This window comes from Tupaia chinensis, unplaced genomic scaffold, assembly GCF_000334495.1.
Source record: "Tupaia chinensis unplaced genomic scaffold, TupChi_1.0 Scaffold139897_1, whole genome shotgun sequence".
Classification (NCBI taxonomy): domain Eukaryota; kingdom Metazoa; phylum Chordata; class Mammalia; order Scandentia; family Tupaiidae; genus Tupaia; species Tupaia belangeri.
Window position 1 is genome coordinate 1,352,605 of NW_006199776.1, and position 26,861 is coordinate 1,379,465.

Below are 26,861 nucleotides of genomic sequence, written 5' to 3' on the forward strand. Positions count from 1 at the left end.
TGTTACCCAGCAAGTTCACGCGAGGTGTCATTGGGTCAGAGGAAGAGGCTGGGACAGTGGTGCTCAGAGGCTTCGTGGAGGTGGTGGCCTGGAGTGGCCTTGTAAGGCCGGCAGGGTCTTACTGGTGGGGGTGGAGGAGGACCTGGCTGCAGGTGGTGGTGACTGCCGAATGCCCAGGTGGGTGATATGCACGTATGTGTGTCATGTGTGTGGGGGGTGCCGGGTGCACACGCCTGCATTCTTGATGAAAACCGGATGCTCCCTTTAGAAGCAAAGGCTGAGATTTGGAGTGACGTCATCCAGGTTAGGTCTCTGGCTCTCCTGAAAACTAGGACACCTCGAAGCAATGCGTACTATGAATAGATATTCGTGTTTATACTGGCCAGGTAGAAATGGGTGTTTTTTCCAGGCATCTGTAAATGGAGCCACTCCCTTTTTTTTTTTTTTTAAGTATCTGCGCCTTTTTCTAGCCTGTTGAAACCCTAGCCTCCCGGTCTGCGTGACTGGAGACTCTCCGGCGGCCGTCCCAGGTGGCCCTGTGCTCTGCGTTGCTGTCGTTTACAGGTGACAAGAGCAGGCAGCAACCCGCCCGGCCCCGTGGTGAATGTGCAGACCTCTCCGGACTCCCAATTACAGGCTGCATAGTGCATTCCACTTCAGGTGACGAGGCCCGGCTCCTAGAATAACAAGCAGGACAACTTTTCGAGCGACTCTTGTTGACCAGTGTCAGTGTCTCCCGCGCCTGTGCTTGCCAGCTCGCGGTGGGTTCTGAGTGATTCTGGAGGACGGGCTCTCCCTGAAGCAGTGCGGATGCGCGGGGAGCCTGCAGCAGCGTAGCCGCGGCCGTCCCTGGTCCGTGTGGCCCTCCAAGGCGCTGACGTCGTCCGGAGTGCAGGGGGAATGCTGAGGCTGGGTGAGTGGCCGCTGCCCTCGGACCGTCCCGGATGTGGCGTCTCGCTGGAATTGGGCGGCATGTTCAGACGACTGCATGACGTGGCGTCTCTGTCTACCCTGGGAAGGTGTCTGGTTGTGGCTTCGGAGTGGATGTGCTTCATGTCACTACCGCTCTTTGGCTGTGACTCTGGGCGTGGGACGGGTGTCAGGCTGACAGGCGTGGGTGTCAGGAGCGGGCGACCATGGCATCTGAAGTCTGCAGGTCGACAGTTTCATTTTGAACAAACGCAGGATTCACGTGTTTCTGAAATGGGGCTCAGAAGCATCAGAGAGCCTTTTACCCTTTACCCCAAATTTCTCCTTCACATCTTCCCCGTTTATTAACCGCAGGATACCTGAGGCCCGTGGTCTCGTGGCAGTGGTAACACGGGGGCCACTGTACTTTCCACGTCTGCTGGGTGTCTGTCTCTGTCCGCCCACTGGGTGCTGCTGGTGCGGCTGTCTCTCACAGACAAGCAGTTCCACCTGACAGATAAAGCTTTTGGTACTTTTCAAATAACCTCCTGGGCTTATTTCTAGCCATACTGAATGGTTCTACAAGTATACTTAACATTATTTTTAAGGTGAGCTGAAAAGTTCTCAAGGAGTGATAGAAAGAGCACTTTTAAATAGCACTTCGGGTTCTATGGCTGTTTACACACGTGTTCGAGTCCGCATAGTTGCTTACATTGATCTAAAATTTTTCTGCTCAAAAGACTTTCTGTCGTTTAAAAGGACTCTAGGGCCCAGCGTGGTAGAGTGCTGTAACCGCTCCCACTCAGCGGGCTGAGGCCACGCGGGAGGCCACCCTGTATAGCTGGATGGGGTGGTGTGGGCCTGCGGTCCCCGCCGTGGAGAGACGGAGGCAGGAGGATCCTGACACGGTGAGACTGTTGAAGAGAGAGAGAGAGAGAAAATGAACGTTAGGGAGGAACTAGAACACTTGGCAACCAGCACTTGGTAGTCAGGGAGTCATGTCTTCTCTTGTCCGGAATGTGGCTACCTGCCTGCTGTTTACACGGAGGTGCATTTGCCTGCCGCGCCCAGAGCGGTGCCGCTGTCTGACAGCACACGCTCCGCTCGCTCTGTTCAGCGTATGAAAGTGGTCATGAGTCTGTGACCACATCAGGGGGTCTTCACACGGGCCATGGAAAATGCATGTTATAAAAACCTAGGCATGGATTTCAGTTTCTTTTATACTGAAATACAAGTTGTAGGTTAATTCCATTTTTCCATGAATTCTTTGAAGTCCCCTTGTATATCATGGCATGTATGCAGTTGGGATCCCAGTTTGCTTGGGAAGGGTTGTGGAAGAAGTGAGTCTGGGGTAGAGTTTCACAGGGAGGGTAAGGAATGTCCGTTGGCAGAAGTACGCGTACGCGTCCCAGGCTGGAGTGATTAAGTCACGTGCCTTCCTAGGCGAGCGTGAACTATTTGAGAGCCTGCTGGAAATTAATGGTTGAAAATAGCCACACTGGGGTGTCAGGTGGCTTGGAGGTTAAGGTATTGAACTCCTATGTGGCTGACAGCGGTTCGAGTCCCAGACCTGGCAGCTTGCTTTCTCACTTACCCTTTCTCTCTCTCTGTCTCTCTCTGGTCAAAAGAAAAGGAATAATAAATAAGATAAAATGAATACTTCTTAAAAAAAAAAAGAAAAAAAAGAAAAAGAAGAGAAAATAGCCAGGCTGAAAGTGAAGAGAAAGCAGGGGTGGAACACAGAGCAGAGATCGGAGTGGTGGGGCCCTGGAGTCCCTTCTCCACGGGTGGCTGTGGACCCTTGGCTACCAGTACCCCTGCCTGTGTCGCCCTCTAGTGGAACTGCCCGGAACTCGGGAGCTCATGTGGAGCACCCGCCCCTTCTCAGCTCAGCACTGACTGTAGTGGGGAATCCGGGCAGGAGGGACACTCCGCTTTCCCCCAGGGGCTTTAAAGGCCGAGTCAGAGAGGGGAGATGGGCGTCACTGTGCTCCTCCCACGTGGTACTAATTTAGGCACTGGAAATGAGGAGGAGTGGCCGTATTTAGAGAACTCCGCAGGGACTGCACTTGGAGGTCAGGGTTTTGCAGTGCCCCAGGGTGCGGTACGGGGCCAGCACTGGGGCACGGAGCCTGAGCGTGCAGGAAGCAGCAGCCCGGGGAGCACCCGCCACACCTGGCCCTGGGCTGGCCATGCTTCTGCCTGGGCCAGCTTCTTCTTGTGGTCAGTCTGTCACGGCACAGCGGTGGCAGAGCAAGCCCTCTGACTGTGCCCGGACCACCACCCCTGTAGGCACCTCAGCCCACAGAGCCCAAGACACGTGGAGGTCCATACCGCCTTCACCCCCAACCCCTCAGCAACTACTTGCCCAATTCCTTTCTGTCCCCATCACTCTCTCAGGTACCGGGATACAGCACAAAACAAAGGAATAGAGGGCCAGCCGGTGGTATGATAGTTAGGAGGCTGGATCCCACATGGCCCTGTGCAGTTCGAGTCCCAGACCGGGTTGTTTGAAAACAGGCTGGCGCGTGTGCGTGTGCGTGCATGCCCAGATCCTGAGAGCAGAGGAGGCGGGACCGGGCATGGCCATCTCTGCCGGGGTGCTGCCCTCGTTTTCTCTCTGTTCAAAACAAATGAAAGTAAATAGAAATTTCTGCTCTTGGAGAGCTGGCATTCTGTCGGGAAAACAGACAGCCACAGCAATAAGGAAAACATATAGCGAGTGACCTGCGAGTGCTAAGGGGGAAAGAGAAATTAAAGCCCAAGACGGAGTGGGCTGGTTTGGCTGTGGTGGTGAAGGGCGACAGCTGCAGCCGTGAGCAAAGCCCTTGCTGAGAGCTGTTCCACGCACGTGGGGCAGCAAGCTAGACGTGGGTGCCCTGGGGAACATTCCAGGCAGAGGGCAAGCAGAAGCAAAGGCCCCGAGGTGGGGATGGCCCTGGCGTGTCCCAGATTCGGCGGGGGCTGAGAGGAGAGGTGACGTGGAGAGGTGTGGGCGGCCGGGCGGCAGCGTTGTACTGGCTGGCCTTGATCCCGGTGCGAGATGAGAAGCCATTTGATCTAATCTTCTGTTGTGCAAGTGGAACGAGGGCTGAGGAATTCATGTAGCAGCCGTGCTCAGGCATGAGGTAAACCCTCTGGGTTTCCTGCACCATGCTTAGCCCACCAGCTGTTAGGAACCTAGTCACGGGACAACAGGTGGCGTGGTGGTTAAGGTGCTGGATTCTCACACGGCTGACCAGGGTTCAAATCCCAGATCTGGCAGCTTGAAAATCAAACCTGGTATCTGTGCATGCGTGCCCCAAATCCCACGAGGAGGATGGAGGAGAAGGGATTGTGGTGTGGCCACCCCCTCTGGGAAGTGATGTCTCACTTTCTCTCTGCCCCTGCCTCTCGCTGGTGAGCACATGCACCCTATGGCAAAAACCTTAAAAAAAAAGAACCTATAGTCCCATAAATTCCCTAATCTGCATTCATTTTTAAGTTACATAAATATATTTGACACAAACAAGATAAAAATCTGCAGTCCTAAGGTATTTCGTCACAGTTCCCAGAATAACACCGTGAAAGTTAGAAAGACTGAGTGTTAAATATTATATCAAATCAGTTTCAAACAATTGGCCAGTTGAGGAGAGCTGCAGGCTCCATGGACGGTGCCGAACTGGACGCTGCTTCCCCAGGACTCGTCTTGCTGTACCCTGAGCCAGCCTGAGCATTTCCCTCCCGGCTCCCCCAGATCTCGTGACTGCTACCCTCTGGACACGGGCCAAGTCCTCCGACTGAACTTTCTCAGGAAGGTCAGACCAGCGCTCTTTGTAGAAGGCGGTGACTTTGGGCTGCCACCTGCACCGTCTCCTCTTGCCTAGTCACCCGTGGCCTGAGTCCAGTGGACGCAGCAGGAGGGTTCGCGGCTGTGGAGGGAGCTGTGCCCACCTCTCCTGCCTGGTTCTCCCCTCCCTCTTAAAGCAGAGCCCCCATTCCAGGTGACGGGAGCCGACAGCATCCTGTTTTGCACTGACCTTTGGCTGCACAGCCCTCCCTCTTATCCCTGGCCAGCCAGGGGGGTTTCACGTGATTACTGTATGTTTGTAAGTGGGCTCCCGTGTCCTCCCTGCTGAAGCCAGTAGGCGTGGCCTGGTTTGCGTCCTTTGCAGTCAGCTCTCCTTGGTGACAGTTCCTTGCCCCTACTGGAGCCGAGGGCACAGACGCTGAGGGCTTTCTCCTTTGGTTTATGTTTTTAGGAGAGAGGTGCCCTCGAGGGCTCTCTGAGCAGACGGTGGCCACACCTGAGAATGAGTGCTTTCAGAAGGAAACTCCACCCTCAGAGCTCAGGGCTAGCAGGACAGCAAAGTGCGCGCAGAGATGCAGGTATTTCCGTGGGGCTGCTCTAAGCAGCGGGCTTTACAGAAACTTGACCAGAAGCATCTCTGGGCTCCCACATGGTCGACTGTGGTTCGAGCCCTGAACCTGCTGGCTTGAAAAATCACACCGGGCGCTGTACGTACATGCCCAAAATCCCCAGAAGAGAGTGGAGGAGAAGGGATTGCTGCACGGCCGCCCCTCCTGGGGGTGATTTCCCTCTTTCTCCCTCTCTGGCTAGTGCATGTGCCTTAGGGCAAACCCTCCCCCCCAATAAAAAGGAAAGAAAAGAAAGAAACTTGACAAGGGCAGCACTGCAGTCCCAGCTGGCGGGTGTGGAGCGGGCCGGGTGCACCGCATGTGGGAGCGGGGAAGGAGCGAGCAGGTCCAGGGGTCGTCCCAGGGTGCACGTGAGCCTAACCGATTCCCCAGCTTCCAGACAGTTGTCCTGCTGGGATTCGGTTCTCCAGCTGCACGACGCAGGTGGAAGTGCCGAAATGCGGCTCACTGAGTGCTGTGTGCTTGTTAGGAGCTGTCCCCAGTGGGCTTCTAGAACATTCTAAGGCAAACGTGTGGCCTGTTGTCCTAGCCCAGGGCTTTCCATAGTTGCCCCTTCTCCTCCAATCTGAGCTCACTTCCAGCCTTCACGTGTGCCTCGGGCTCTGCACCGCACCGTCAGACCCGAGGAGAGACCCTGTTCGGGCTCCTCACTCCAGATCAGTCTGCCAGAGCGCACCGCGCCTCCCCTGCACCTTGTCCACCTTAGGAGTCCTGGCCGTTCTGGCCCCTGTCTGGGAGGCGACCACCTCGGTGGAAGACAGATGTTCCGGCACGGGGTCCATCAGGAAGCCCCGACAGGGACCGCGGCGGCCGTGACTCCTGTGCAGGGAGCACACCCTGAGCTCTCGCTGGGCCTCCCTTCCCCTTCAGGCAGAGCTCCCGCCATCGGTGGGTGAGCGCCACACCACGCCCTGTCCTGCATCTTCGCTTTTCGTGTAAGTCATTTTCTGGCCAGCCTCGGTGCGCTCATAAGCTCCAGTGAGTACATGAGGCCTGGTAGAGAGCGCGTGGGGGAGGGAGGCCAGGGCCCACGAGCCACCTCGCAGGCTGTCCCCGTCCCTGCCACTCGGTTCTCAGCGCCTCCCCCACCAGCCTAGGGACTCTGCTGGCTGCAGCCCGACCCCCAGACGGGCCAGCCGGCGCTCTGCTGGAGGGGGGCTCCCAGCTCCACCCAGGAGGGAAGAGGGAGGGCGGCAGCTCTGCATCTCGGGCCCCTTTGCCGCTCACTGCAGGGTACAGGGCTGGGACCTCCGAGGCGGCCATCGGAAGGCATTTCCTGTGCTCCTCCCTAGCTGCCCTGGATGTTCCATCAGGTGCTCTTGCTGTACAAAGAGGAACCCCAGTTTGGACCATTTCGGACAGAGGAGAGTCCTGGGCTCGCCTACCTGAGCAGGTCTGCGTTAGCAGCTCAGAGCAGCCAGGAGCCTTGCTCTTCCCAGTCTGCCTCTGTGACCAACTGCCTCCTGGGCTGGCTTTCTCATGGTGGCCCAGTCCCCAGCAGTTCCCGACTTTGTACCCCTAACATATGGCCCAGGGGCGAGCACAGAGCCAGCGACTTCCTCCAGAGGCCCCCAGCAAGTTCCCCATGTCTGGGTCACCAGACCCTGAGGTGGTCAGTGGCGTGGGCTGGGCCACCCAAGCCAGTCACTCTGGGCGGGTGTGGGGTTACTACAGCTGGGCCGAAGTGGTCAGGGTGCCACCAGGGAGGGGGCAGGAGCAAGGCAAGGTGGTGTCTGTGTTTTTGCCGAGCTGCCGCTCCAGGGGTGCCCGGTTGTGCCGTGCCGCCATCAACGGGGCCTGCCCGTGAGGTTTCGGCCCCTGCGACGGTGCCAGGTGCTGTTCTGGGAGCCACGGGAGCACTGCAGACCACGGAGGGCCCCTCGGAGGGGGACGGAGCACACAGGTACATACTGGACAACGGGAGTGAGGAGTGAGAGATGCATTCCTGACAACCTTTAACCCGTGGTAACTGTGTGCGCCTAAAACACTGACGTCAGAGGGCAGAGGGCATGGTGGTAAAGGCACTGGATTCCCACATGGCTGATCACAGTTCAAGTCCTGGACCCAGCTGCTTGAAAATTATGCCAGCTGTGTGTGTGCATGTGTGTGTGTGTGCATGTGTGTGCATGTGTGTGCATGTGTGTGTGCATGGGTGTGCGTGTGTGCATGCGTGAGCATGCGTGAGCATGTGTGTGTGCGTGTATGCACGTGTGTGCATGTGTGTGTGTGCATGTGTGTGTGTGCGTGTGTGTGTGCGTGCGTGTGTGTGTGTGTGTCCAAAAATCCCAAGAGGAGGATAGAGGAGAAGGGGTTGTGGCATGGCCATCCCTCGGGGATGGTTTCTCACTTTAGTCTTTCTGTCCCTTTCTCTGTCTCTCTGGCAAGCACATGCACCCTATGGCAAAAACTTAATATAACAAACAGAACTGAAATGTAGTATACTTTCTCTTCCAAAACTGTATTATACAGGGTCAGGTGGCATGGTGGTTAAGGTGCTAGACTCCCACGTGGCTAACCACGGTTCGAGTCCCAGACCCAGCATCGTGAAAATTACACCCAGTGTGTGCCTGAAACCTCAAGAGGAAAATGGAGAAGAGATTGTGGCATGACCATCCCTCCTGGAGGGTGATTTCTCACTTTTCCTCTCTTTATCTCTGTCTTTCTCCAGTGAGCACAAACATCCTATGGCAAAAACCTAAAACACTAAAAAAAAAAAGAAAGAAAGAAAAAGATAAGGCTGTAAGTTGCTGCAGAGAAGAGCTTTCCCTTCTGCAGCGGCGACGTTAACCGCTGTATTGGTTACATCGAAGGGGCGGGCTCTGGATGAGGGCCGGCATGTGGAGCTGCGCACGAGTGAACGCGATTGGGCAATGGGTCCTACCGAGGGTCGTTTAATTGGCTTTAGATGAGTCGTCCAGGAGAGGGGCTTCGTGGGACGGGGAGGAACTTGGCTACATTCTGAGGGCTGGTGACAGTGACACAAGAACAGCACCACTCCTATGGTGGCCGATGGAGCAGAGCAGCTCCTGTTTTTTCTTTATGTGAAGTGTGGCTGGGATGCAGGACGTCGAACCCCAGGGCCTGTCCCGGTAGCAGCCGGTCCCTGCGCACACGTACACACAGACCAGCTAGACAGCAGGAGCTGGTCGTCATCAGTGGGCTGTGGCCACACCCCAGTGAGGACCTCGAACGGGCTGGAGTGGCCATGTGGTCCGTGGACACCCACCCAGGAACACTGGGGGCTGTCCAGGACCTGGTGTCTGCGACACACGGGACCCAGCAGGCTGGGGGCTAAGGAACCCGAGCTCCCGAGACCATGGGGCAGGTCTGGGAAATTCCGTGTCAGTTCCTCCGAAAGTGCTTGCAGGTGAGCCTCTGGGCGTGCTCAGCTTGCCGGCCTGTTTTCTCACTGGCGAACTAGTTCGAGGCCCGAGGAGACTGAGGGAGATGGCTTTGTGCCTTTCTTTGACATGAGCTTCCTGGGCCTTGTGCTGGGCGTGGTAGAAGCATCATGCAGAGCTGGAGTGGGGGCTCGGGGCGGCTGAAGTGCAGGACAGATGGACAGGTGATGGCCGAGGCCTTCACAGCTGAGTGGCTGGGCCGGCTGGGTGTCGTTGTGGCTCCCTCCAGGTTTGGGGGTCATAGCCGCACTGCAGACCGTGCGGGCAGGCCACAGCGCACTGACCTGCGGGCTTGTTTCCTGTGCCCAGGCGGGACTGGCTGGACCCCCGGCTTGTGTCGGCCACCAGGGCTGAGCAGGAGCAGGGAGCAGAGCCCATCCTGCCCTGCTCGCTGCCGCGTCCTGTTCCGTGGGTGCAGAGCCGGCCCTGGCGAGCTGCCCTGCCATTTCCGCGGTGTCGCGGGGTCTGGAGACTGTGGTGTCACTCGCCGTTGTGGCCCATCGCTTGTGGCGATCCTACGCACAAGCAGCCACCTGTGTCGTGTCTGTCATCGTTGACACTGGCGCTCCATGTCAGCAGGAGAGGCCGCTTCCCCCACTCCGTGTAACCCCACGGCCGAGCTCCGCTGCCGCCTGGAACGCAGGACGAGCGTGTCCCGGGGCTCTCCCTGAGCACGCTGGAGCCGAGGCCTGTGACCCACCCAGAGAGGTCAGGTCCGTCAGCTGAAAACAGCACCCAGCCCAGCCCCCCACGGTGGCGTGGCGCTGAAGGCAGCCGGATGCACAGGACCAACTGCGCGGTCACGCCTGGAGCTGGCGACTTGGAAAACAGGCCGGGCATGTGTGCATGCTCACCCAGAGTCCCAAGGGGAGTAGGGGTGCGGTGAGGCCGTCTTTCCTGGGGCTGCTTTCTTGCTTTCCCTTCTCTGCCTCTGACAGGCGCACACACCTTATAGCAAATTTTATTTTAAAAATGTAAGAAACTCAAAGCTTACTTGTCCAGAGAAATGTCTCCCATGAGCTGGGTTCAGTCCTCAGCCTACCAGTTAGTGATGGTCGAAGTGGAAGCCAACCAGCCTACGGCGGCGTTGATAGCTCTGTTTGCTGGTGTCGGAAATACCAGGTTCTACAGAGCGAGCCTTTCATAGTTTTATTTCTGTCATTGACTTCAGCGTTTACCTCCGAGTAGAAAACCAGTTATATCTGGGGTAAGAGGGCCAAAATGATTTCACGCACCGTTGGGAAAATTGCAAAAGAAATCATACCCTGGGACCAGCAGTTGGCATAATGGCTATGTCGCTGGACTCCCATGTAGTTGACCGCGGTTTGAGTCCCGGACCTGGTGGCTTAAACTCATGCTGGGCGCGTGTGCGTGTGTGCCCAAGATCCCGAGAGGAGAATGTAGGAGAAGGGATTGAGACATGGCCATCCCCCCTAGGGGGTGATTTCTCGCTTTCTGTCTCTCTGTCTCTCTCTGTCTGGTGAGTGCACACGCCCTATAGCAAAAACCTCTAAAAAAAAAAAAAAGAAGAAAGAAATCATACCCTCATGGAAGTCATTAAAGGCATTTTGGGTTCACGGTCTTTGGAAGCCAAATCAATTTAGAGGCAGAGGTGGAAATGGCCATGAAAATATTTCTTACTATTTTACATCATTTTAAAAACCTGCATAACTGGGGGCCAGCTGATGGCGTAGTGATTACAACGCTGGACTCACAGATGTCTGACCGTGGTTTGAGTCCCGAACCCGGCGGCTTGAAAATCACACCAGGTACGCGTGTGTGTGTACGCCCAAAATCCCAGGAGATGAATGGAGGAGAAGGGACTGTGGCACGGCCTTCCGTCCTGGGATTGGGGTGGGTGGAGGTTGGAGGTGGTATTTCTCACTTTCCCTCTCACTATCCGTTTCTCTCTGGTGAACCCACGTGCCCTATGACAAAACAACAACAAAAAACTTTTAAAAAAGAATCCACATCCCTGAAGATAAGGAAGCCCGAGTATGAAGCTCATATTTCTGCTTTGCAAATTGTCTACTGGGTATGTTCACTCCCGTCTTTTGTTTTCATTTTGACTATTGCCCTAGAATGTGTGTGCTCCCCAGAGACATAGAGACAGAGAGAGTGAGAAGTCACCCCCCAGGAGAGAAGGCCATGCCACAGTCCCTCCTCCTCCATTCTCTTCTTGGGATGTCGAGCATGCGCACACATGTGTGCCTGACTTGCTTGTCAAGCTGCTGAGTGTGGGACTAGAACCGCAGAGTCAGCCATGGGGGCTCCAGTGCCTTACGCCATTGGTCCTTTCTTGGTCTTAGGTGGGCATGGGGCCAGTGGCCAAGGCACAGCTGGGGATGAGACAAACATGTCTTCTCTTCCCAACCCTCCTCACACGCTTCTCCTTCCCACCTGGTGCCCTGCAGTCCTCCGGTCTGCTGGGAAGGAGCGAGGAGTCCAGCGAATTGACTCACTCCTGACGGTTCATCGTCCCCAGGCCTTCCCTCCAAAAATTCATTCACTCCTGACCATTCGTCGTCCATAGGCCTTCCCTCCAAAAGGCGCCTGTTATTTATAAGAACCTGGAGCAGAGCGGGTAAGAGGGCAAAGTTTAACCCGAGGTGCGAGGTTACCGCCTCTGACAGCATTTCTCGTACTGCTAAGAGGATAACGTGGGCTTGGCCACCTCCCGGGTGTCTCCAGGTAACCTCGTGTTGTCCCTCGGGTCAGACCTGCTGGACCAGCACTGGCCCCCGAGCGTGAAGGGGTTTGAGGTTACCCTGCTTCATGTACATTATTCTAATCCTTCGGAGTCCCCCATTGTTGCAGATGTGTTTATTTAAGAGCTTGCTGCACCCAGCTTCCTCAGGTCTGGTGCGGACCAGCGGGAGGGTCATGGGAGGCTTCTCCATGGAAGCCCCGCTAAGTTTGCACCCTCTCTCCTGATAACACCGTCCCCTCCACACGCCTGCAGGAAACTCCGTGAGCGAACAGGCCCCTAGTGTTCTCCCTTCTTCTCTAACACGGCTTTATTCTGCTGCCCCGTGCCATTGGCTTCTAGCTCTAGTCATGTAAACAGATCTACAAGATCTTCTTTCTCGAATGATCGCCTGTGGCCACCATCATATCCTCCGGTCTTTTTTTTTGAGAGAGAGATTTTGCTATAGGGTGTGTGCCCTCAGCAGAGAGAAAGCAAGAAATCGCCCCCCAGAAGGGACGGCCACGCCACAATCCCTTCTCTTCCGTTCTCTCAGCATACAGGAGAGACGTATATGCATGTGCGTGCACCCAGCCTGAGTTTTAAGCCGCCAGGTCTGGGACTCGAACTGCGGTCAATTACGTGGGAGTCCAGTGACATAACCATTACACCATCTGCTGGTCCCATCCATTGGTCTTTTGTCAGCCCTCCCTTCATACCCGTGGTTCTTTCACCTGTGGCGGCTGCCAGCTCTGCCCCGGGCCGTCCTCCTCTCTCTCCACCAAGTCTGGTTTCCGTAGCTCTCCCTCCAGCCTTCTACGCCTGCGGCTGCACGAACCACCCTGTATGAATCAGACCTTCTCTGTGTCCTGCCCTCTCCCCGGCAGGCTCTGCAGGGACCACGGCTGCCGTGTCTCTGCCACTTGTCTCGCAGCTGCACCTGGTGGATGCTCAGCGAGTATTAACGGGGTGAAGACATCTGCACGCGAAGGTCGCATCCCAGCATGGACATCTCTGCATCCTCTGGAGCAACAAGCCCCATTTCCTCCAGTGCCTTTGGCCCTCTCCAGGTCTCTCAGACCTCCGATGAGAAGCTGTAGAGAGGACAGAGAGGCTGGCGACGAGAAGTGGCATTCGGCCCTTACAGGGAAGACAGTAGTCCGGACATCCCAGCCAGCCACATGCAGTTGGGGCATGACCAGGCAGGCATCTTCTGCATTGCTCACGCTGAAAAGTGGCAGCTCCCTGTTGGTGACACTCACTGGGTGGGTGAGTGTGGAGGGTTCTGACCACCAAAAGAATCGGAAACGCACGTCGAGAAGACCAGGCGAGTGGGCAGTTTCTGTGGAGGAAGAACTCGAATCGCCGGTGACAGGGGAACACTGAGTTAGGGGAGCTGACACGGTCTTGTGTCTACGTAAACCCTGCGGACAGCACTGCACTTCCCGGGCCGTTTCAGGAAGTCCTAACTATACGCAACTTCACTCGACTGACTGATTTCCGGATCTAAAGGTTCTTCCTTCACCTCTGAAAATGTTTCTCCTATATTAAAGGCGTTACCTCTGTTCTATAGACCAAGGCTTTCTAGAATATTTGAAAAGAATGTGAAATCCTGACCGTATACGCCTTGTCTCTTAAAATTGAGCAGAAACCGTGTAACAGTGAAAAGGGACATTATCACTAGGTAGGTTCAGTCAGTGGATTCATATTGAGTCATAGGATAGCGTAGATGAATAACCATAGCCTTCATGTAGTAGAGTAGGTAGTCTATGCCGTCGGTTTTAGAAGTATTTTTACCCAGCACTGTGAGCTCTAGGCCCCAGTGCTCCAGGGAGGGGTACGTGGGAAGCTCTGACGAGGCGCTCAGGCTCAGCCAGGTCGGTTGCCCTGCCTGGACCTCCGCTCAGCTGTGCAGCCTGGAGCTCCTCCGCTCCTGCTCTGCACTGCCCCATTCCTGTGCTGTCTGGCTCCTCCGTCCCCCAAGTCAGCCAGGCTCAGTCAGCCCCGTCCTTGGGCCTTCCTCGTCATTCTACAGCATCCTTGGGGACACAGGGCAGGTTCGCCTTCAGCATAGTAATTTCTGCTCCGCTAATTCAGAGGCATCAGGGGACAGCAGGTGGCGTGGTGGTTATGGGGTGGGACTCCCACATAGCCAACCGCGGTTTGAGTATGGGGCCTGGAGGCTTGAAAATCACGTGGGGTATGTGTGTGTTCCCAAAATTCCAGGAGGAAGATGGAGGAGAAGGGATTGCAGGGTGGCCATCCCCCTCGGGGGCTGATTTCTGACTTTCCCTCTCAATATCTCTGTCTCTCTCCTCTCCACCGAGCACACACACCCTATGGCAAAAACTTTTTTTAGAAAAAGTCTTCATAATGTGGAGAAAAAATAGCAGGAGATGAAGTCAGAAGAGCCCCGTCTAGTCTTGGCTCACAGCGGGTCTACCAGCTGACCATGGGCCAGCCACTTAATTTCCCTGAGGGCCTCATATATCCTCACCAGAAGCAAATGGAGCCAACAGAACCCAAGATCCCTTTTCCTGGGATTGTTGTGAAGGTCAGCAACCATGTCTGCAGATGCCCTTCTGGGCTAAGGACACCCCCAGGAGACAGCTCTGTACTGTGCCCCGCACGATCCCTCCCACGGTAGATTTTACACCCCAAGGTTACTAAGACAGAGCGCAGTAGAAGCACACGAGATGTTCCGTTCCGAACTGGGCTGCTTCGGAACCGGGGGCGATGGCCAAGCTTTTCTTCCTCTGGTGCAAATAACAAGACGTTTGGGACAGGGGAAGTCTACCTGTTTACCTTCACAGATGCATCGCATCCATTAGGAAAGCAAACCACCAAGTTAATTACACGTCGTCCAGTGATGCATGGCAGATTGGGTTTAGAAAACACAGCTTATTGTAAGCAAAAACAGTCTCTGAAGGGAAGCCAGTCCCTAGGAGACCCACTTAATGGAATGTTTACTGCCAAGAAGACACGAGCCTGGAGCACAGGGGTGTCTGGAATGCCATCCGGGATGTGTCAGTATGTACAGCACACGGGGTGGGGTGGTGCCAGAGTTCATTCTCAACCGGAAGGGAACAATTTCCAGTCTGAGGATGGGGAGGCTGCCGCTCTCTAAGCGGCTCTCTGCTGCTGGCATCTTGCTGGTCCAGGAAATGCCATCAGCTAAAAGGAACTGGTATGAATGGTCTCTAGGACAACCTTGGTGGGTTTGATGGGGGCGGAAGGTTGCCCCAGTGAAGGTAAACACAGCCCCTGGGTCGAAGCCTAGGGGTTTGCATTCGCTGGGCCCTCTGCTGGCCAGGGCGCTAGTCCGTTCTCCGCAGTTTCAGAGCAGAAGGTTTGCAGCTGTCAGAATGAGGTCCTCCTTGGCTCCTTTCCGACAGAATTGTCAACATGATAGGTTTAAGGATCGTTGCAGGGTTCTAGCCTTACTCCCGATGCCATGCAGACTCTCCTTTCTGTTTTCCTTCTTTGAAGACAGCAGATATTTATGTATGTAGTTCCTGGTAACATGTCTTTCCGATAAGGGGAAATCGAGCATATCCTTGCATGTTGGCTAATCTGATTTATCAGGTGACTAAATGATTCGCATGTTAGATGTACAGTGCCTTCAAAGTGCCCGCTGTGTTGTGCTCAGTGGAAAGGGTGGAAACCGGACACCCAGGTAACCTCTTGTTTAAAGTCGCTCACAGCCGCCTCAGAAGACAGCTCGCAGCAGGATTATGGGCCTCAGCAGTTCAAGTGCATTGGGGTCTCAGGGGGCTTTACAGAGGGGTGGGCACCTGAGGAAGGCTTTGGAGACGGTAGAAAAGCAAGTGTAACAGCAGGCAAAATGGACGTGTGGCAGCTGCCCCCATGGCGTGGCGTCCGAGCTGTCACGATTCATCATTGGGTTTGTGGCAAGTCATTTCCAGTTGATGAGAACAAGAGTGACCATCCCAGCACGCACTTCCTCCCAGCCACTGGCCCCTGTGAGTGGGCGCGCTCTCCCCTCTGACAGCCGCTCCCCTCACCCCCATCGCCTTTGCTTCCTTTGGGACAGGGAGGTCAGTATCTCAGCCGACATCCTGGGACCCTCGGCCTTTCCTGTCCATCCCGCCTTTATGGGTGCAGGGCCTGGGCAGCCATAGGGCAGCCATAGTCACGGCAGGGATGGGGTGGCCACGGGGGCATGTGGGCTGTCAATCCCTGGTCTCATTTAACAGAGGCTTGCTTACAGTCTGTCAGGAAATGCCCCTAGACATGATGGCTTCATGGACACTCACAGTAGTGGAGGAAAATGGCCTGTCCAGAAGACAGCTTTGATGGTAGGAGGTTAGCGATGAGTCAGGGCGAATCACAAGGTGTCTAGCCACCACTGCCTGCTGAGAAAAGCTGATAGGAAGAGCGCCGAGATGCCGCGTCAGGGTTAGGGTGAGCGTCGGGGCCGGCGGCTTCAGTGATAAGGACACCCCAGTTGGGGTGAGCCGAAGGAGGTGTCCATGCGGACAGGCCCGAAGGAGCTGGAAATGCGGGGCTGGAGCAGAGCGTCTCGGGTGTCCTTGGTTGGCGGTGTCTAGAAGTGCAGTGAATTCTTCTAACGGCGCTGTTGAGTAAGAGCTTAGGTCCGAACAACTTGGCAAGTGTTTATGTGAAAAAATACTACATAGAAAACCGAAAGATAAAAAATGTTTTTATCTCGTTCTTCGTTTACTAACAGAATGTGTGCGTGTGGGCTTTGCACATGTCAGTCAGCGTTCACACGAATTGCGTGGTAACTTCAACGCTTAAAATAAATACCAGCGAGGAAAACAATGTGGCCGTCCCTCAAACAATTCAAAGCGGAATTACCATACGGACTAATTCTACTTCTGGTAGATCGAACAGCAGTCTCGGAGACGGATTTATACGCCCATGTTCGTAGCAGCACTACGGACAGGAGCTGGCAGTCGGGACCCAAGGAAGGTAGTTCTGCCACCTGCCCCGACGTGGGTGACCCGTGAAGACGTGGCACCAGCTGAAAGAAGCCAGTCACAACACGATAAGTAATAATGCCATGGGGCCAGCAGGTGGCGTAGTGGCCAAGGTGCTGGATTCCCATATTGCCCACAGTGATTCAAGGCCTGGACCTGGTGGCTTGAAAATCACTCCTGGCACACGTGCATGCCCAGAGTCCCAGGAGGAGAATGGCAAAGGGACTGCAGTGTGGCCATCACCCCTGGGGAGTGATTTCTCACTCTTCTTCTCACTTTTTCTCTCTGGTGAGCACATGCACCCTATGACAAAAACCTTAAACAACAACAACAAAAAATACTGGGGCCAGTAGATGGCATTGCAGTTATATCGCTGGATTCCCACATGTTCGATCACAGTTCGAGTCCCAGACCTGGCGGCCTCAAAATTATGCCAGGCGCATGTGCGTGTGTGCCCAAGATCCCAGGAGGAGAATGGAGAAGGGATTGTGGAGTGGCCATCCCGCCTGAGGAGTGATTTCTCCCTTCCCCTCTCACTGTCTCTGTCTCTCTGGTGAGTGTAAACACCCTAAGACAGAAACCTTTCAAAGAAAAAAAAACAAAAACAAAAGGCTAATGCTGTATGTCTGAGTTACCTAGAGCAGTCAAATTCTTATTCAGAAAAAAGAGTGGTGGTCGCCAGGGGCTGAGAGAGGACAGTGGGGAGTTTGTGTCATGGTCTCCAGATGAAGACGTCCTGGAGGGTGGCGGTGAGGGCTGCACACAGCACGCGTGAGCCCAGTGCACTGCGTCACCGCTAAATGACTTCTGTGTTACACACGTTCTCTGCAACTCAGAAGTAGTCATAGGAAGGACCAGCAGTTAGCGTAATGGCTATGTCGCTGGACTCCCATGTAGTCTGCTGGTTCGAGTTCCAGACCTGGTGGCTTAAACTCACGCCGGTGCATGTGCGTGCATGCCCACAATCTCAAGAGGAGAATAGAGGAGAAGGGATTGTGGTGTGGCCATCCCCCCTGGGGAGTGATTTCTCTCTTTCTGTCTCTCTCTATCTTTCTGGCGAGTGCAAAGAAAAAAACCCCTTAAAAAAAAAAAAAAAAAAGAAGTAATCATAATAGTAACAGTAAAGTCTAGTTTATAAGTTTTTAAAAATTCATAATAGAGGACATGCTTATGCACAAGAGAAGCTCCTCCACAGGGCCTGTCAGGCTGCAGCCCCGTCCTCCGGCCCTCCAGCCTACCGGAGAGGCCAGGACAAAGAAACAGGGCCTCAGGAGGACCTGAGTGCGATCGCCCCAACCTCAGCCAGCCCCAGATCCTGGGTGCCCAGTGTACTCACGGAGGTGGCCGAACTTGAACTGGGAACCTCTGCAGGATTGCCTCGCGATTTACTGCTGTGCTACCAATAGAGACTGTAGAGATTTTTGCAGTGCTCACTGGAGAGACAGAGTTGGAGAGACAGAAGGTGAGAAATTACCCCCAGGGGAATGGCCACGCTGCAGTCCCTTCTCCTCCATTCCACTTGTGGGATTTGGGGCATGCATGCACATGCGCCCAGTGTGAGTTTCAAGCCGCCAGGACTGGGTCTTGACCCACGGTCGACCAGTGGGAGTCCAGTGCCTTAACTAGTACGCCACCTGCTGGCCCCAAAACTGTGTAGTTCTTACCATAGCGTTCAGAGTCAGCAAGCGAGATGTGCACGGGTGAGAGGCCATGAGGGCCTGGAGAGAGGGGACAGCAGGTCCCCAGCCAGGTCCTGCTCACTCTGCAGCACAAAATCAGTGGGTGCGGCCAGTGATCATTCGAGTGCGGCCTCCCTTCCCCTCTGTTTCAGACTGATAGAACATTGCCGGCATGGAGAAAACTAGGCGGCACATGACGGGGCTCGGCTGAATTCACAGACACTGATCTCAGATGGAGAAAGTCCGTGATGTTTAGCTTTCCAGTAGGAAGTGGGTGGACCTGGTACTGTTCTTAGGTAGGCACCTCTTAGAGGAGCAGTTTCCCATAATACGGTTATCCGGTGATGACTAAAACCTCTGGGAATCATAACTAGCCCCTGTCTCCACAGCTCTTTTTGAAGGAGAGACCAAATACCTTTTCCAGGTTTGGAATCTTACCTATCCTGGTGGGAAAACTGCTCCATGCTCTTCAATGCTACCTGCAGAAATCACCTCCCCTTCTCCGGAAGCCTCGTCTGGGTCCCACTATCGCCACCCACCACGTTCACCTGCTGAGCGTTGGCCTTGGCCAGACCGCCTGGCACGGTTCCCCTTCCACACTTTCCTGCCTTTTTAACGGTGGCCAGGTGACACAACTCTTTTCTATTTATTTATTTATTTATTTATTTAGAGAGATTTTTGCTATAGGGCATGCACGGTCACCAGAAAGACAGAGAGCGACAGAGAAACAGAAAGCAAAAAATCACCTCCCAGGGGTGACGGCCACACTGCAGTCCCTTCTCCTCCATTCTCCTCTCAGGATCTCGGACACGCATGCATACACATCTGGCATGAGTGTAAGCCACTGGGTCTGGGACTTGAACCGCAGTTGACTACATGGGAGTCCAGTGACATGGCCATCACGACATCTACTGGTCCCAAGACACATTTCTTAACTAAGTAGATTCTGCCCATGGCAGAAATTCAGTGTGGGGGCCAGCAGGTGGCATAGTGATTAAGGCCCTGGACTCCCACATGACTGACCGCGGTTCAAGTCCTGGACCTGTTGGCTTGAAACTCACACCAGGCACATGTGCGTGAGTGCCCAAGATCCCAAGAGAATGGAGAAGGGATTCCAGCATGGCCATCCCCTCGGAGGGAGATTTCTCTTTCTGTCTCTCTCTCTCTCTGGTGAGCACACGTGCCCTATGGCAAAAATCTCTTAAAAAAAAAAAAAGAAAGAAACTCAGTATGAAAACCCAATTGTGGGACCAGCAGTGAACATGGAGATTAAGGAACTGGATCCTGCCTGGCTGACTTTGCAGCTCAAGTCTTGGACCCAGTAGCTTGAAAATCACACCAGGCACGTGTGCATGCATGCCCAAGTTTCAAGAGGAGGAGTGATTGTGGCACGGCCATCCCCTGGGGGGTGATTTCTCACTTTCCCTTTCTCTCTCTCTGCCTCCTAAGTTAGCCCCGTGGATTGTCATACCCATTTTACAGGTATAGTTCAAGAAAAGGGGGGTAATTAAAAGTTCGGTCAGAACTCTTAAGTTGGCAAGCTCACACACCCTGTAGCAAATATAATTTTTTTAAAAATCCAGTTATGGTAAGTAGGTGTGGGTAAGACTTTCAAAGAGTTCTCAGGCCAGGAGTCTGTGGTCTGAGATCTGCCCAGGGAACACTGTGTGTGTTTCTTTCTGGACTTTGGATTTCAAGTTTTGTTCGGAAACCTGAATAAAGCTCTTTACGGCTCAGAGGCAATCAGGTAGAGCCCGTTACTCACCCTGTCTTGGCATCGTTTTCTGTCCCCTTGGAGCGAGCGGACAGAGATTATCGTTGGCCATCTCCAGCAGAGCCTCCTGCTTCCGAGGGCGTCGTGATAATCGATGACAGATGTGGCTGGGCGGAAACGTTGCATAACCGTCTCACATTGCACTCGGCTGCCACAGCCAGCCGGGGTCAGCAGGGCTCCACTAGGTTGTTGAAAAAGAGAGTCAGAGACCTGCTTATCTCATCACAGATTATTCAGGAATACAAGCGTGGGCAGTGTGCAAACAATCTGGCAGTTACCACGCGTGGACTTGAATTTCAATTCACGATAAAGAGGAACTTTCCGATGGTTAGGGAGGAAATGGGGCTGTCTGTCCAGAAGGGTGTCTCTGCTCACAGAGGCCATCAGGGCGGTTCCGGGAGAACCCGTGTGGCCGGGAATGTGCCTGGAGATTGCATCACCGCCCAGGTAGAGGGTCAGGGTGGATGACCTCTGGGGTTCCTTCCTTCCAGGTCTGGGCGTCTGTGACTGGTCATCGGTCACCTTTTCTTTCTGCTGCTTTTCTTTTCCTTCTTAGACCCATTTTTAAAGTTTGTTTATTGATTTCTTTCATGAGAGAGAGAGAGAGAGAGTGACGGGCATCCCCAGCAGGGCCTCCACGCCACGATCCTCCCCGTCTTGGTTGATCCAGGTTGTGGTCACACATGTGGACACCCACCCCAGGATGTCAATGCAGGACCTCTTCCCTGTGGATCTAGCTGTGCACCACCCCGCCACCACCGGTCCCCCTCGTGCTTTTAGTAAGAACGCAAAGGATGGCTGGTCGGATGTGACAGCGCCACCCAATCTCAGCCCAGCTCTCCCCTCGCTGAAGGCCTCCCATGGCTCCTCTTGAGCTGTCCCCAGGTCGGCCCCATTACCCTGAGCACAGTGAAGAATTTCAGCCCTTTTCTTTTCGCTTTCTGTTCTGGACCACATGTGGAATTGCACACGTATTTGGGATATCGGTCGGGTTACCTTTAGGCCCTCCACACAGACACCCCTAAATAAGTGAACCGGTCCTGCCCTGTTCTGGAGAGCGTTGGGAAGGCGACGGGTGAACCTCCTGCCGCCCAGTGCTCCGTCTCGTTCTCGGCTCAGTTCAGAGCTGCCACTCCCCTGTCAAGGAAGTGGCACCATGCGCATCGTACAGCTGTGCACACGAGCCGGAGAGGACAGGTGACCTGCCACTAGAAGAAAGAGAAAAATGACTAGGAGAAGGGCCAGCCCGACATAAACGAGGTCAGGGCGACCCTGCTTAGGGTGGTGCAGCAGCCGGGCCCGGCTCTCCCAAGTGGAGTCAGCTTCCTTTCCCTGCTCCTGCAGCCTGCGTCCAAGGGGCTTAGGTAGGTCATGACCGGACCATTATTTATTATTATCATTATTAGTTTTAATTTGACCAGAGAAAGAAAGAGACACACAGAGAGAGAGTCAGTGAGGAAACAAGCTGCCAGGTCTGAGATTTGAACCGTAGTCAGTCACATGGGCGTCCAGCATCTTTAACCACCATGCCATCTGTCAGCCCCACCTGACTGAACTTTTAATTAAAAAAAAAAAAAGAAATTATATATAGGACCGGCAGAAAAGTCTTGAGTCATTTTTCATAGAAAAACAAAACCCGCATCCTGACTTTCTGCTGACTTCATTTATATGTAGCTGCATGTAGCTGGAGAAAGCGAAGCCACTGGACTTACAGGTTACTGAAAGAAAGCGTTCACTGTCAGGGATGGGATGGCTTCAGTGTGAGGCTGTGGTCTCAGCGTTTGAGCCGAGGTTTAGCCATCTGTGCTGGAACCACGGGCCAGGTGGGACCTTCCCGGTGTAGCGACCTTTGCGTGACTGTACAGAATGGGCCTGCCGTGTACCCGGGTAGTCTGTAGAGCGAGTACTGTGGGGCAGCAGGCCTCGTCTGCGCTCGTGTGGTCTAAAGAACACGATTGCTTAGTTTTGTGACCTTGAGGCAATCCCACGGGGTCCCTTCCCTATTCTGTGTCTGTAAAATGGGTATTGACGCCCCATGGGGGCTAACTTGGGAGTCTTAGATAAAAGGCCTTAGTGCTGAGGACTGCGGGTCATAAATTCTTCAGATACTATTTTCAGATGTGATTTCGACACTGTGTGTTTAATCATCTGCTGAAAGCTCTTTAGCAGGAAGATTTCTTAGGAGCGAAATAAACACGAGAGCTGGAAAACGGGTGTGCCCCAGATGCACTGTCTCCCGTGCGTGCCCCTCAGACGTCAGCACTCCGCCATGCTCCCCCCAGCATTCCCTCCTATCCACGGCATTACGGATTGTGTCGACTTCCCAGCCCTGAGGACAGGGTTTCTGCATAATGTCTAACTCCCAGGACCTGGTGGACAGCTGTTCTTCCGTCGCTCCTCTGCAGGCTCACCTGTCTCCCCAGACTCCTGCAGCTCTGGGCCGCCCTACCCCGCACACACTCCCCGCCTTAGCCTGGCTCAGCTCAAGGGCACCTGATGCAGAGCTTGGCCCCCTGGGGAGGCTGTGAGTGGCCTCCATATCCTCTCCGCACTCATCCCTCTTTCTGCTAAATTAAATGTTCTGAAGCCAGAGTCAGAGGGGTTATGGACTGAGACCCGTGGAGGCCCCCCTGGGTTTTGTCAGGTTAAATGTCAGAGTGTCTGGGGACGACAGGAAAGATGCCCCTACCCGCCGAGACCAAGGACGCAGATCTTTCCCCAGACGAGACGCGGGAGCCAGCTTCTCCTGTAGATCGCAGAGGTCTTTGCAGACTTCAAGGTGTATTGCCATAAACAATAGAAGCCACTTTGCACACCAGGAGAAAACAGACAAAACTCTTTTTTGGTACCTACATATTCAGCCTCCTGTCATCAGGATAGAAATGACAGCATGGCTGGCGTGGCCTGGCGTTGGTTTTTCTGTGGCCGTGTGACTGGAGCTGCCGCTGTGTGCCTACCTTACACAGATCTTGGCATTTTCACTCAGAGAAGTGTGTTGAGCGTGAGGAGTGGGTGGGACCCTCGGACACACTGCACCTTCGCTTCCCTCCGAAAGCCCACACATCTCCCCTGCTTTTGTTTTTTGGGTTTATTCTTATTTTGTTTTTGTTTGTTAGTTTGTTTGGGGGTTTGTTTTTGTGCCAGAGGGTACCTATGCTGGCCAAAGAGAGAGAGGGAGGAAGCACCCCCAGTGGGCTGGGTTACCCCATAGTCTCTTCTCCAGCGCTCTCCTTTCAGGATTTTGGGCACGTGCACACGTACCTGGGTTGTTTCTCAAGCCACCGGAGGGGGATTCAAAATGCTGGGTCAGCCACGTGGGATCTGGCTTCCATAACCACTGGGCCACAGGGCCAGCTCACGCTCCCCTGTTTTTAACAGATATCTGGGCAGCCGTGAGCACAAGGCCCAAAAGCCTAAGCCTTTTTTTCTTTTTTTCCTTTTAACGGTTTTACTAAGGTCTAATATAGGAGGGGTTTTGGTTTGCTTTGTTTGGTTTTGTTTTTCTGCTCTGTGATAAAGTTTGGTTGACAGTTGATGCCAATAAATTCCTTGGAGCCAAGGTGACTTGGGAAGGTCGAGTTCTTTAGGTCTGTGGTCAAAATTGCCAAAGGAGTTAGACCCAGCTGTGGCCGTGTACAGGTAGCCCCAGCACTTGGAAGGCTGGAAGCCACAGGGGAGGCCTGAGTTTGGTTCCCGGGCCAGCCTGAACTCTCCAGGCATGGAGGAGCACTGATACTCCTCCCTAATTAGGAGGCTGGGACAGAAGGATCCCAGCACAGAGACCCTGTCAAGAATACCTCTCCCTGTCTCTCTCCCTCTCCCTCTCTCATTAAAGGGAACAAAGTAACCAGAATTACACTAGGAAACTCTAAGTGACAGGGTCCATTTACACGTGACCTGTGCAGACATTTGACAGTGCCTGAGTGGATGCAGAAACCACCAGAGACTTAGCCCTTATTTAATTCTCCATCTTGACGGGCGAGGAGGGAGGTCTGCTAATAGACGTGTTCGGAGTTCAGCGCAGCATGTAAATCCGGTTCGGTACTAGGTGTGCCCGGTGGGCCGGCTCGCCGCTGTGTCGGTGGTCGTGAGCCATGTGCTGGCTCGCCGCTCTGTGTCAGATGGTCCACCGTAGGTGGCCGATGTGTTCTCTGTGCTGACTGCCAGCTTGGCATGTCAGAGTGTGTCTTAGACATGGGGTGGACAGGTCTTACCCATGGGGGGTGACACACCCCAGCGTAGTCACTGGGGCTAGCGAGTAACTCATCCCCTCTGAGGGAAAGCACAGCAAAATCAAGCCGACTGAGAACGTGCTGCCCTCTCTCACCATGTCACGGGGCGGGGCAGCAAGTAGCACAGGGCCCAGGCAGATGGCTTTGGGGGAGTCCTGGTGGCGGGGAGCGTCCTTCACGTGCAGTCTGTCACATAAGAGCACTCTGTGCTGTGGTCCTGGCCCAGGACTTCTTCCCCAAGGTGGCTGCTGGTTACACTTAAACTCAAAAGAATCTCCAGGGTTCCTGAGGCTCAGGGCGAGGGCTCAAAGATCAGTGACTGACGCGCGTTGCAGGCCGACTGGCGGAGCCTGCACGCGCACCCAGCCCTCGTTCTCCCGGTTACCCCCAGCTGGGCGGAGGCAGCGAGCCTGTGTCCCAACAAGCAGGGCTCTAAGGACGTGCAGGTTGACACGCCTCAGGTGGCTTGTGTGCATGCACACTTGCCCATTGATTGTTTAATTTGGAGCATTTGCTTGGAGCATGTAAGTTCTTGGGGGGGTACTTGTTTTTTAAAAAGCATGTGTTTATTTATGTTTATTTGTTGTGATTTTTAAGCCGCTGGGTCCAGGCGTTAGATCGCAGCATGTGGGATTCCAGCATGTGGGATTCCAGCATGCTAACCACACCATCTGCTGCCCCCTCCCTTTTTTCAGGTTTTTGCCATAAGGCATGTACTCACCAGAGAGAGAGAGAGACAGAGAGAGGGAGAGTTGAGGGATAGCCATGCCTTGGTCCCTTCTCCATTGTCTGCTCCTGATTTTGGGCACGCACACACATGCCCTACGTGATGTTCAAGGTGCCAGATACAGGACTTGAGCCCTGGTGGGCCATGGGGGAGACCAGTACCTTAAACTGCATGCCACCCAACTGTCCCCCACTTTCAGAAAGAGGAAAAGGAAAGTAATTCTGCCTGGCAGGGACTGGGCCTGGAATTGGGGTTGTCTGATCTGCATAATCATCACTTTGAAGGGTGTTGCTTTACCCCAATTACAGATCCGAGGAGGCCAGCAATCGTGCAGCAGGCAGCCCTGGCACACCCTCCTGCCCTGCGACATCTGGACTGAAGTGGAGGGCAGAGGCAGGTGGAGCAGGAGGAAGGAGGGGCAGGACAGAAAGGCCAGTGACTGGGGAGGGAGCATTTCTTGGCGTTCAGTGGCATCCTCATCTCAGGTCGCCTTCTCCTTCGGCCCAAGGCTACGAAGTGTGAGGGACACAGCCTGACGGCTCCCCCAGGATGGGGCAGTGGGCAGGGGACGGGACCACTAAGCGGACGCACCTACTCCAGGGGCCAGCCTGCTGCCCTTGTGGTGGCCAGGTCAGTTTCCGGGAGGCTCCACACGAATCGTTTCCAGATGTTTCTCCTCCCTCCCTCTCTGGCTGGCTGTGTCTTCCTCTCTTCGTCCTGCTTCATGAAAACGAGAGAAAATTTTGCTAGGGTCGTGGGCTCCTTAGAGTCATTCAGCCATAGGGAGTGATTTGCATCTAGCGTGATATTCATGTTTATCCTAGCCTTCTCTGTAAATAGCATAGGCTTTCTTTTCTGTTGAGACAGTACCGAAAGAGAGCCCAAGAGTGTCTTTTCCAGCACTTACTTTTAATGGTGCAGTAGTTGGTCATAATCTATGCAGTGCTTACGGTTTTCAGATCCCCTCTTGCTTATATTACTTCATGTCGTACCAGACATAACTCTGAGAAGTAAATAGTAGCATTTTATACTCATGTTACAGAAGAGAAAGGGGAGGCTTAAAGAGGTTAAATAGTTTGCTTAAGGTCATATTAATATTAAGTGACAGAGCTACATTTAAATTCAGACTTTTAAAAACCCGTCTTTTGCATATTCTTTTCATTAAATGTGCCATAGGGTTCTAGTCTTTTTTTCCCCATATAAAATGAGAATGAGAATAAAAGAAGTGGCAGGAAAGTAAATGTATAAAGAGTGTAACTTTTCTCACCGTTTCCAAGTGGATCTTTCAGATAAGTCATTTGAGTATGTTTTGCCTAAGATGGTGATAAAACAGGTACCCAGCAAAACACCTAGGGAAGACAGGTATAAAGAGGGGGGATTTGGTCCCACGTGTGGGAAGCGAAAGCCAGGTCTACTCAGAGCTGAGTCGACCCTCTCTCAGTTGCGCGGGGGAGGGGGGGCAATTTTGAGGCCTGTTTCCTGCAGGATTTCCAGCCTCTGTTCTACCACCATTTCAGATACCTGGCCGTCTCCCCCTTGGGCATTCTGTGGGAATTTATCCCTAGCTGGACCTGCGCCCTCAGTCTGAGGACTGCCCTTTGGGGTGTCCGCCTCACAGTCAGCGCCTGCTGGGGTCCGAGGGCAAGTGCTTGCTCGGGCTGCCGGTTTCTCTGTGCAGAGGTAAGGGGTGGCGGCTGCCTCATGCCCACCACCAGCACCCCTGTCTGGACCTGTAAGCTGTTGTTCACGAACCTGGCCTTCCCTAGTGCACGGATAACTTTCCTGCAAAATAACTGCAAAACCGAGCAGCGGTAATTCGGGGCGTGTGCGCCCCAACATTGGGAAAGTCAAAGTGGCGTAGCAAACCCAAGCCCGCCGGTGCAGAAGCACCCCTTCTCCCCCACGAGCGTAGACCGGCGCCCCTGCGTGTCACCCGCGTGGCCCTTCTCGGTGCACGGGCGACGGCACCCCTCGGCCCTTGGTCGCGGCCGCCACCTGCGCGCCCGCTGCCGGGGCAGGCGCCTCCCCCTTGGCGGCCCGCGGGGCTGGGGGCGGGCCCGCCCGCCACCG

The 26,861-nt window shown here is 54.3% G+C and overlaps 1 protein-coding gene across 3 annotated transcripts in view; it reads left to right on the forward strand.

The window, feature by feature from the left end:
* Window positions 1-26,861, forward strand: part of TNFAIP8 (TNF alpha induced protein 8) — a 139,532-nt gene that overhangs the window by 64,045 nt on the left and 48,626 nt on the right. The window contains exon 2 of one of the 3 annotated variants that reach the window (XM_027765893.1): window positions 5,151-5,277. The exons of the other annotated variants lie outside the window; for them this stretch is intronic. Coding sequence (XP_027621694.1) covers window positions 5,202-5,277 — 76 coding nt within the window. The 5' untranslated portion in view covers window positions 5,151-5,201. The remainder of the gene's footprint in view (window positions 1-5,150; window positions 5,278-26,861) is intronic. 3 annotated transcript variants of the gene reach the window in all.